At 42.3% G+C, this 12,098-nt stretch overlaps 1 protein-coding gene across 2 annotated transcripts; it reads left to right on the top strand.

The window, feature by feature from the left end:
* Positions 1–270: 270 nt before the first annotated feature.
* On the top strand, positions 271–10,911 carry LOC108433112. Of its 2 annotated transcripts, XM_037533512.1 has the most exons (9): positions 271–577; positions 4,289–4,336; positions 4,957–5,122; positions 6,539–6,877; positions 7,254–7,364; positions 7,488–7,598; positions 7,845–7,968; positions 9,421–9,510; positions 10,701–10,911. In XM_037533512.1, exons 1-7 carry the CDS (start codon positions 452–454, stop codon positions 7,937–7,939), a joined length of 996 nt encoding a protein of 331 aa, XP_037389409.1. In that variant the 5' UTR covers positions 271–451; the 3' UTR covers positions 7,940–7,968; positions 9,421–9,510; positions 10,701–10,911. The 2 variants fall into 2 exon arrangements, with proteins under 2 accessions (XP_037389409.1, XP_037389410.1); XM_037533513.1 differs by lacking the exon at positions 6,539–6,877.
* The last annotated feature ends 1,187 nt before the right edge of the window (positions 10,912–12,098 follow it).

Here is a 12,098-nt window from a genome sequence, read left to right on the forward strand (position 1 = left end):
TGTGGGTGATCTATTAGCTTATCGTGTAAATCTATTCTATGAATCTCCCTGTGACCGCACCTGCTGACACTTCTCAACGCCAAACTAGTTCCCTTCCCTACTTTAATATAAACCCACTGCTGGTCGTTCTGGTCGTGAAAGGTTTTGGTGCATTAACTGTTTGTTTTGAGTATAGAAACAGTAGTAAGTGTAAAAAGTGTACATATACTATTTAACAACAGTTCAGTCTACTTTAAAATCTGTAATAATATTTAAAGGGCAGGAGTTTCTGTAAAGGCCTGTTGGTTTCTATGTTAAGCGTCTCCTGTTCTCTTCTCAGTACAGATAAACGTGATGTAATGATTGTGTAGTAGACACTGGCAGTAAAGATTCTGCAGTACGGCTTTAAGGTCAGTAATTCTCAGTGTGAGGGGTGAACAGTACACAAGGCCTACAGTCACTCTGTTTCTGAATGGATCGTTTTATAACGCGATTAAAGAAACTTCGTGAGCATCACAAGAAGCAGGAGGAGAAGTATCAGCACATCCTCAACCAGCAGGAAAAGGAGCAGCAGAAGACTTTAGAGCTGCTGAACAAGGTAAGAGAATCTCAGGTAAACCTTCTAATGAACCTACTTGGGCTCCATGTCTGAAATAAGTAGCTGATATTTAGATGAGTCGCGTGACTCGGTTATACTGTTTAACTGTAGTGGATGAAGTTCAGTGTTAGAGCAGAGAGTCGCTCTTTAACTCGCTTTATTTATTTCACAATTTAAACACTTCAGTTCATTAAACCGCTCAGACGCCATACAGCACGTGCCGGTTCAGCGCGAGTCGGTTCAGCAGCTCGTGCTCGTGTATCTAACGGCTGTTCGGCTCGTGCGCGTTCACAGTTCAGCGGTTCGGTTCGGCTGGGCACTGCAGTCGCACACGCGCGGTGTAAGTACAAACATCTGTACATGTATCTGACAGTGTAAGCAGCTTCTGCTGAGGAACCGGGTCTCTGTGGGGCGGATTTCGGGGGAAATGTGCGGTTTGAGTGGAATGAGGAGAAAGTTAGTTAGCTAGCAGTAGTGAGCTAGTTAGCTAGCGCTAGCTGCTGTAGCGTTGACCGTCCGGCCGGAGCGTCTCTGGTACAGCAGCTCGTTTATATGTTGGTTTATATTCGGTGATTATTCAGCGCCGTGTGTGTGGTTGGTGGAGTTTAGTGGTAGATGTTGATCTCGTGTTGAGTTCAGTACAGAGCTGGTGTGTGTCGGTGGTGGAGTTTAGTGGTAGATGTTATTCTCGTGTTGAGTTCAGTACAGAGCTGGTGTGTGTCGGTGGTGGAGTTTAGTGGTAGATGTTGATCTCGTGTTGAGTTCAGTACAGAGCTGGTGTGTGTGGTTGGTGGAGTTTAGTGGTAGATGTTGATCTCGTGTTGAGTTCAGTACAGAGCTGGTGTGTGTCGGTGGTGGAGTTTAGTGGTAGATGTTGATCTCGTGTTGAGTTCAGTACAGAGCTGGTGTGTGTCGGTGGTGGAGTTTAGTGGTAGATGTTGATCTCGTGTTGAGTTCAGTACAGAGCTGGTGTGTGTCGGTGGTGGAGTTTAGTGGTAGATGTTGATCTCGTGTTGAGTTCAGTACAGAGCTGGTGTGTGTCGGTGGTGGAGTTTAGTGGTAGATGTTGATCTCGTGTTGAGTTCAGTACAGAGCTGGTGTGTGTGGTTGGTGGAGTTTAGTGGTAGATGTTGATCTCGTGTTGAGTTCAGTACAGAGCTGGTGTGTGTCGGTGGTGGAGTTTAGTGGTAGATGTTGATCTCGTGTTGAGTTCAGTACAGAGCTGGTGTGTGTCGGTGGTGGAGTTTAGTGGTAGATGTTGATCTCGTGTTGAGTTCAGTACAGAGCTGGTGTGTGTGGTTGGTGGAGTTTAGTGGTAGATGTTATTCTCGTGTTGAGTTCAGTACAGAGCTGGTGTGTGTGGTTGGTGGAGTTTAGTGGTAGATGTTATTCTCGTGTTGAGTTCAGTACAGAGCTGGTGTGTGTGGTTGGTGGAGTTTAGTGGTAGATGTTGTTCTCGTGTTGAGTTCAGTACAGAGCTGGTGTGTGTGGTTGGTGGAGTTTAGTGGTAGATGTTATTCTCGTGTTGAGTTCAGTACAGAGCTGGTGTGTGTGGTTGGTGGAGTTTAGTGGTAGATGTTGATCTCGTGTTGAGTTCAGTACAGAGCTGGTGTGTGTGGTTGGTGGAGTTTAGTGGTAGATGTTGATCTCGTGTTGAGTTCAGTACAGAGCTGGTGTGTGTGGTTGGTGGAGTTTAGTGGTAGATGTTATTCTCGTGTTGAGTTCAGTACAGAGCTGGTGTGTGTGGTTGGTGGAGTTTAGTGGTAGATGTTTTTCTCGTGTTGAGTTCAGTACAGAGCTGGTGTGTGTGGTTGGTGGAGTTTAGTGGTAGATGTTATTCTCGTGTTGAGTTCAGTACAGAGCTGGTGTGTGTGGTTGGTGGAGTTTAGTGGTAGATGTTATTCTCGTGTTGAGTTCAGTACAGAGCTGGTGTAGATGTTGATCTCGTGTTGAGTTCAGTACAGAGCTGGTGTGTGTGGTTGGTGGAGTTTAGTGGTAGATGTTATTCTCGTGTTGAGTTCAGTACAGAGCTGGTGTGTGTGGTTGGTGGAGTTTAGTGGTAGATGTTGATCTCGTGTTGAGTTCAGTACAGAGCTGGTGTGTGTGGTTGGTGGAGTTTAGTGGTAGATGTTGATCTCGTGTTGAGTTCAGTACAGAGCTGGTGTGTGTGGTTGGTGGAGTTTAGTGGTAGATGTTGATCTCGTGTTGAGTTCAGTACAGAGCTGGTGTGTGTGGTTGGTGGAGTTTAGTGGTAGATGTTATTCTCGTGTTGAGTTCAGTACAGAGCTGGTGTGTGTGGTTGGTGGAGTTTAGTGGTAGATGTTATTCTCGTGTTGAGTTCAGTACAGAGCTGGTGTGTGTGGTTGGTGGAGTTTAGTGGTAGATGTTGATCTCGTGTTGAGTTCAGTACAGAGCTGGTGTGTGTGGTTGGTGGAGTTTAGTGGTAGATGTTATTCTCGTGTTGAGTTCAGTACAGAGCTGGTGTGTGTGGTTGGTGGAGTTTAGTGGTAGATGTTGATCTCGTGTTGAGTTCAGTACAGAGCTGGTGTGTGTGGTTGGTGGAGTTTAGTGGTAGATGTTATTCTCGTGTTGAGTTCAGTACAGAGCTGGTGTGTGTGGTTGGTGGAGTTTAGTGGTAGATGTTGATCTCGTGTTGAGTTCAGTACAGAGCTGGTGTGTGTGGTTGGTGGAGTTTAGTGGTAGATGTTATTCTCGTGTTGAGTTCAGTACAGAGCTGGTGTGTGTGGTTGGTGGAGTTTAGTGGTAGATGTTGATCTCGTGTTGAGTTCAGTACAGAGCTGGTGCTTCGCTGCGGAGGGGTCAGTCCCACCGCCGCTGTACATACAGACCCGGTTACAAACTCGCTTTAAGATTAAACTACTCTTCAATTCCAGCACAGCTCAGATACAGAACAGCAGCTCCTCATACGAGTTATTCGCAGTAGGGGTGCAGGAAGTGATCTCTACTACAAGTTTAAAGGTCTAGATATTTTAAATGGTTGCCAGATATTGTAATAGTATGAAACGGTGAGACCAGTGTTTTATATGCCCTGCTGAAAAATCCAGATCAGGACTAGTTTTACTGGTTGCTGGTTTCAGCTGGTAAAATCATACCCTTTGCTAATTAGCAAGCTGGTTAAGCAGCTTCTGACCAGCATAGTACAGTCCAGTGCTTTTCAAACATGGCCCTGTGGACCCACTGCCCTTCATATTTCAGAGCTCTTCCTGTTTAACACAGCCACTTTAACTCAGGAACGGCTGTTAATGAGCTGATTAGTTGGATCAGTTGTGATGGGAGCTGGGACACCAGGACCAGGACTGAAAAACACTGATGTACATTTGATTTGGTCATACTGGTCAACCAGCTCGGTCTTGCATAATCAAGCACGGTCATACTGGTGGTCTGTCTCGGTCAGCTCGATCATGCAAGTAGACCAGATAAACCATTAAACTCATAAAAACACAGGATCTAAACTGCTTAACCAGCTCGAGCTGTTTCCTGTCGTGTTGGTCTCTCAGATAGAAGAGATTTCATGTTACACCCAACAAAATGTGAAGTGCAGTAGAAGTTGATTTCCTTTTGTGTAACAGCTGTAGTACAAGTATCTCTGAACAGCAAAGCTTTGTACTTAGAATAATTACAGTACTTTACTGATGAATTGCAAATGTGTCTTAGTAGATGGATGATGTGGTGATTTGTTTCTCTTTTCAGAGCATGGAGAACACAAAGCCTGTTGGCAGAGTGAGGCCAAACAAGAAGGTATGTAACACAGCTTTCATCAAATGAATATTTTAAGGAATAATTTAGCATAAAATAAAACCTAGATGGCTGAGACATGTTTGAAGTCAGAATTTTGCTTCGTTATAGTTGATCTAGGCTGCGAGGCCTTTTTACTGTGTAAAAATCATCAAAACTTCTCCAAGTGCATCTATTTGTTAGTTAAGGCCATAAAAGTTAATAAAAATGAAATGAGTTGTCAAAAACGCTGCCCAGTAAGAGTGCTGATCTAGTATCTGCTTTAGTGACCATGATCGTAAATAGGGAAGAGTCTGATCTGAGATCAGTCCTCTGATTTACCAGTTAAGTTCAGAAGTTTTTTTTAGTTCAGTATCTACTGTATCCAGAGGCACAGCCACTAGTCTGTGGGATCATTGTTATAACTTATAATGAGTTGAGAAAAGGGTTGTAGATTGATTTTTATTGAATGCAGTTGGGGCTGTTTGGTGGACTAATGGGATGTAGTCCTCACAGCTGCAGTTCTAAACTCAAGGAGCAAATTTTAGACTCCAAATGTGTCTTTGGCAGATTTTTATGTTTAAGTTAATCCAGTTTAATTTGACTGTTTAATTATTCTTGTTTTTTTAATGTTTCTGTGACAGGCTGAGCAGGAAGAGAGTGACGAGTCCATTAATTTGTCTGAAGAGGATCTGGTGTCATCACATTTGGAATATGAACCTGATGGCAGCGAGTCTGACTCTGAAAGTTGTCTCTCCCTTTCAACCCAGCTGTCTTCCAGCTCGGTCCTGTCCAAGGAAGTTGAAAACGGTACGTCCATGTCAACAAAACAAAAAAAATCAAAGATTACAGTAAAATGCAGCACAAAAACTGACAATGGCAAACGGATCTGGAACAAGAAACATTTTTGTCTGTACTGTAAAAAACCAAACAGTAAAATAGCTCGCCACTTGGAAAGAAAACATGGTGAAGAAACGGAGGTTGCCCAAGCTCTAAGTTTTCCTAAAGGGTCCAAGCGAAGGGCAGCTTTGCTTGAGGAAATTCGAAACAAAGGGGACTTTGAGCACAATATAGACGTTCTTGAGAATGGTGATGGGCAGCTGATCACCTGGCGACAACCCAAGGCCAACGCAAGTCCAAACAATTACCTGCCATGTCCCCAGTGTTGGGGATTTTTTGTTAAAACAGATCTGTGGAAGCACGAGATTTCCTGTAGGGTAAGGCAAGCAAAGAACTTAAAGAAGACAAAAAGGATTCAGTCATGTGCATCCCGCCTAGTTCCAGTGTCATCTTCAGTTTCTTCAGGCTGCAAGGATGTGTTACACAGTATGCATCAAGATGAGATCAGCATTTGTGTCAGAAATGACCCTCTCATTTGTAAATTTGGAGATGTTTTATTTGAAAAACACGGACATAACAAATTTCAACATTCCTACATCGCTCAGAAAATGCGAGAGCTAGGGAGGTTTTTGATAGCCGCCAGAGAGATTGATAACAGTGTATGTATGCTCCAAGATGTCCTTGTGCCAGGAAAATTCCAAACTGTTGTGGAAGCGACAAGAACAGTCAGTGGCTTTATGGCTTCACAGAACGAGTATAAGACACCTTCTCTAGCATGTAAAATTGGATATTCGCTCAAGAGAGCAGCGGAAATACTGGTAGGGGAGAGCCTAATAAGTGGAAACACTAGAACAGAGAGGGATGCAAAGAAGTTCATTGAGGTGATGGAGACACAGTGGAACACCTATGTGTCAGGACGTGCCCTTAACACTCTAAAAACAGCCAAGTGGAACAAAGATGAAATGATTCCCCTGACTGAAGATATCATGAAGTTGCAGAAACATCTTAAAGCACTGGAAAAAGATGCAGTGCTTGGACTCTCGGTTGCACCCAGTGTTTCAGACTGGAAGAAACTTTGTCAGAGCCTTCTCACACAGATAATCCTCTTCAATAGAAGGAGGGAAGGAGAAGCCTCAAAATTACTCCTGGCAACATACCAAACACGGAACAGAGCTCCAGCTCACCCAGAAGTGTACGAGAGCCTTTCCAAACTTGAAAAGTCACTTGTCAACAACTTCACGCGACTGGAGATACGAGGGAAGAGAGAGCGAAAAGTCCCATTGCTCCTCACACATGACATGGAGGCATCGATAGACATTCTGATAAGCAACCGAACTGCAGTAGGTATCTGCAGTGAAAACCCTTTTGTGTTTGCCCGAATTTCAGGAACCAGCCATATGAGAGGGTCAGACTGCCTCCGCCAATTTTCATTGGAATGCCAGGCCAAACATCCAGAGTGTTTAAGATCCACCAGATTAAGGAAGCACATAGCCACTCTTTGCCAAATGATGAACTTGAAAAATTCAGAAATGGATCAGGTGGCAAAGTTCATGGGTCACGATATACGTGTCCACCGTGAATATTACAGACTCTCTGAAAACACCATTCAGCTTGCTAAAATTAGCAAACTGTTGATTGCCATAGAGAAAGGAAATCACACTTATCTGGGACGGTCTCTAGAGGAGCTGGAGCTGGATGGAGACACTCTGGATGGTGAAAAATCAGGTATGTTACCTACTGTCAGTAGTACAGTGATTCCCAAACGGATTGTCAGGACACGTTTATATCAGCGTATCGTATATTTGATGGTTGTCTTGTACAGGGACTTTGTATGTGATGTGTTCAAACTGTAATATGAACTGAATTAAAGTAATTAGAAATATTTATTGTGCAAATTGGTAGGTTTTAGCTGAACAGTATAAATACATGTTAGCTAATAAGCTTTCTAACCCCTACCACACCATGACATCGGGCGCCACGTCATTGTGGTGTGACGGCAATGGGCAGTATATAGCAAACGGCCTCACAAGCCTGGACCTTATGTAGACGTTTGCCCAATGTACTGGATGAACTGTATTTCCAATGTTTTGATTTATTTCAGATGGTGAATGTCCGCCAGGCGAAAAGAAGCAAAAGACATCCTCGAGAGCTCCATCCCCTCAGGATCATTTGGAGACAGGTGTCGAGGGTTCTTGTGGAGAACAACAATCAGGTATGTCAGTGTATCAGAGTAGTGTTTTCCAGTGTGCGCAATGCATTTCTGTTAAATGTTGTATTCTGTCTGACTCAGATCTAGTAACTGATATGTTGTGTTTGGTTATTTGTGTTATTCCAGATGGTGAATGTCTGCCAGGCAAAAAGAAGGAAAAGAGGTCCTCAAAGGCTTCATCCCCGAAAGATAAGTTAGCAACATGTGAAGAGGATTCTTGTGGAGAAGAAAAATCAAGTATGGGAAAGTAGTACAGAGACACATTTTCAGTTTTCCAACAGTTCAGATCAGTGACATGCAGTTCAGTTAAAAATTAGCAGCTCTGCCTTCAGACTTTCTTCTTCTATATAGATATATAGATAGGAATATCCAGCTCCTGCTGATTTTTCAGGAAAACTTTTTTGCTGTGATTCTCCCGTTCTGCCGTGTGTCAGATGTGTTCTATCGGACTCCTAGTAACTGATATGTTTTGTTTTGTTCCAGACCGTGAATGTTCGCCAGTCAAAAAGAAGCAAAAGCGTCATCCCAAGAAGATCATTTGGAGCGTCATCCCAAGAAGATCATTTGGAGACAAGTGACAAGGATACTTCTGCAGAACAACAATCAGGTATGTCATTGTAGCAGAGTCATGTTTTCAGCTTTCCAATGTGCAATTTGCAGTGTGCAGTGTAGTTGTAATAGAATCAACACTGTGCAGTGCATTCAGAAAGTATTCACCGCGCTTCACGTTTTCCACATTCTCTTATGTTACAGTCTAATTCCAAATTCAAGTTCTACACACAATACCCCACAATGACAAAGTGAAAAAAGTTTGTTTGAATTTTTTGCAAATTTATTTAAAATAAAAAACAATAAAATCACATGTACATAAGTATCACAGCTGAACTCCTGAATGCCAAGCATCATGTCTGGAGGAAATCAGGCACTGCTCATCACCTGGCCAATACGATCCCTACGGTGAAGCATGGTGGTGGCAGTATCATGCTGTAGGGTTGTTTTTTGGCAGCATAAACTGGGAGACTAGTCAGTGTCGAGGGAAAGATGAATGCAGAAATGTACAGAGACATCCTTGAAGAAAACCTGCTCCAGAGTGCTCTGGATCTCAGACTGGGGCGAAGATTCATCTTCCAACAGGATAACAACCCTAAACACACAGCCAAGATAACAAAGGAGTGGCTTCGGGACGACTCTGTGAATGTTCTGGATTGGCCCAGCCAGAGCCCAGACTTGAACCTGATTTAACATCTCTGGAGAGATCTGAAAATGGCTGTGCACCGACGCTCCCCATCCAACCTGATGGAGCTTGAGAGGTTCTGCCTCTCAAGAATGGGAGAAACTGCCCAAACACAGGTTGTAGCATCATACTCAAAAAGACGTGAGGCTGTAATTGCTGCCAAAGGTGCTTCTACAAAGTATTGAGCAAAGGCTGTGATACTTATGTACATGGGATTTTAGTTTTTTGTTTTTTATTTTTAATAAATTTGTAATAAATTAAAACAAACTTTTTTCACTTTGTCATTATGGGGTACTACTGTGTGTAGAATTTTGAGGGAATAAATTAATTTAATCCATTTTGGAATAAGACCATAAAATGTGAAAAAAGTGAAGCGCTGTGAAAACCTGTCAGTACCTACCAAAGATTCTCCAAGGAAGGTGCACACTGCCACAATGCAAATGATTCCAGAATGGTTCTAGGAACACAACAATGAGTTCAAGCTCAATGTTTTGGTCCAATCCAGTATCTGGGGAATATTTTGGACAAACAAGTTTGATCCATGGAGACCCCACCTAACAACTTACAGGACTTGCTTAAAGGATCTGCTGCTAACGTTAGTCTTGGTGCCAGATACCATAAAACACTTAGAAGTCTTGTGGAGGCCATGCCTCAAATGCTCAAGCCTGTTGTTGTGGCTTTTATGAAGAATGTTGATGGGGTTTGTGGTGTGAGGGCACCACATAATTTAATGTGACTGCTGTCCAGTGTATTTGACCACCCAAACTCAAGATCAAAATGATTTTGTATAGACTTGCAGTACACAGTTTGTATTTTGTTTTCTAGAGAACGTTCGTTCCCCTGTCCGAAAGAAGAGGCCTTCCTCCAGGACTCAAAATGCAGACCTTGTTGAAGATGTAGAGACAAGAAAATCAGGTAAGTTACAACAATTAAGCCCTTTGAGATTTCCTTTCCAAGTGTCTGGTTTATTAGAAGCACCTATATTGTAGCTTCATCATGTCCATCTACAGTTGTGTGGAACAGGCAACTTTGGCTTTTTTTATAAAGGCCTTGGGCAGATTCTCAAAAGTAGTCTAATCATTAGCATCTGGTCAAGTTAACCTGACTTACAAACCTTTTTTGTTTGGGATCACTTTACTGGGATGGTCCATTGTAGATGCTCAAGTGACATTCAACTGAATAGTAATTAAATACAAGTTTAATGTAAATGATGGTCCATAGAATCTCAAACTATACCTAACCCTAACCCTAAACTTAACCTGGAATCAAGCCTAAAGCCTACACCTAAGCTTGGCAATGGAGCTGGGCAATATGACAATATTTTATGGTGTCATGATAAATTTGTTCTCAATATAGATGATATACTTTTCTGATCATATGGATATCATCAGTGCATAAAACACTGGCCAACTGCATGTTTCATTAGAGAGTGTAATTAGTGCTGTTTAATGGGAAAAAGTGCAACACATTTTAAATATTTACTCATCGTACTGCGACTAATGATCTGTGTGTCAAAATCTCACTGTAACACTATGTGTAAATATCATGATTTAATATTTTTACCATAGCGCCCAGGCCTTGACCTTGAATCAACCCTAAAACCTAAACAGAATCTTTTACTTAACCTAAAATGAAACCCAACCATAGCTCTTACTCGTGAAAGATTGAGGTTAGGGTTAGGGGTATGGTTAAGTTTAGGGTTATATTCAATAGAGAGTTATTTACGTTCAGCTTAGCGTTCAGACGCATTTAATAGAAATTCTGTTGAATGTCATTTGAATGTTAGTTGAGCAACGGTGATGCATCTACAATGAACCATCCTAGTAAAGTGAAACCATTTATTTTTATATGACTGGGTGTGCTGCGTTGCTATATATTTACTCGCTGTCATTCATGTCGTGCTGCACAGGTTATCAGTCCTCTCTACCGAGTATCTCACTGTAACTGAGTGTCGACCTGTAGATAGATATGTAAATATGTATCTGCTTGGCATGGTATGGACATCCTTTGTATCTGCAATACTGGAGAAAATGCCCTCTATTTTATTTATTAACCTTATTTTAAAAACTAAAATTCATTGCATCTGTCTGTGCTTTTTGTTTCAGATCGTAAACACACAGTCCAGCCCAGGCGACCATGGACCGACAGAGAGAAGGAGGCCGTGTGGCGTCACCTGACAAAGTATCGTGCCCTAAAGAATGTTCCAGGAAAAGCGGACTGCCTTCGGTGCATCCAAGCAGAGCTTGCTTTGAAGACAAGAACATGGAAAGACATCAAAAATTTTGTTTACAATAGTATTACAACAGAAAAGCGAAAGGCTGCTTCTCTCATTACAAAAACCTAGACAGTAGATCTGTTTAAGGTACTTTGCACTTTACAGTACAGTTACAGTTCAGATCAGTGCAGCTGCACACCACTGTTCCAGTTAACCCTGCAGCTCCACACTACAGTTCAGGTGACTGTACACTACTGTTAATGTAGAACTACCTCTACACAACTGTTCAGGTGACTGTACACTACTGTTAATGTAGAACTACCTCAACACAACTGTTCAGGTGACTGTTCACTACTGTTAATGTAGAACTGTTCAGGTGACTGTTCACTACTGTTAATGTAGAACTGTAGCTCTACACAACTGTTCAGGTGACTGCACACTACTGTTAATGTAGAACTACCTCAACACAACTGTTCAGGTGACTGTACACTACTGTTAATGTAGAACTACCTCAACACAACTGTTCAGGTGACTGTTCACTACTGTTAATGTAGAACTGTTCAGGTGACTGTTCACTACTGTTAATGTAGAACTGTAGCTCTACACAACTGTTCAGGTGACTGCACACTACTGTTAATGTAGAACTACCTCTACACAACTGTTCAGGTGACTGTACACTACTGTTAATGTAGAACTACCTCAACACAACTGTTCAGGTGACTGTACACTACTGTTAATGTAGAACTACCTCAACACAACTGCTCAGGTGACTGTACACTACTGTTAATGTAGAACTACCTCAACACAACTGTTCAGGTGACTGTACACTACTGTTAATGTAAAACTACCTCTACACAACTGTTCAGGTGACTGTTCACTACTGTTAATGTAGAACTACCTCTACACAACTGTTCAGGTGACTGCACACTACTGTTAATGTAGAACTACCTCAACACAACTGTTCAGGTGACTGTTCACTACTGTTAATGTAGAACTGTTCAGGTGACTGTTCACTACTGTTAATGTAGAACTGTAGCTCTACACAACTGTTCAGGTGACTGCACACTACTGTTAATGTAGAACTACCTCAACACAACTGTTCAGGTGACTGTACACTACTGTTAATGTAGAACTACCTCAACACAACTGTTCAGGTGACTGTTCACTACGGTTAATGTAGAACTGTTCAGGTGACTGTTCACTACTGTTAATGTAGAACTGTAGCTCTACACAACTGTTCAGGTGACTGCACACTACTGTTAATGTAGAACTACCTCAACACAACTGT

The sequence above is a fragment of the Pygocentrus nattereri genome, chromosome 23 (assembly GCF_015220715.1).
Source record: "Pygocentrus nattereri isolate fPygNat1 chromosome 23, fPygNat1.pri, whole genome shotgun sequence".
Classification (NCBI taxonomy): Eukaryota; Metazoa; Chordata; class Actinopteri; order Characiformes; family Serrasalmidae; genus Pygocentrus; species Pygocentrus nattereri.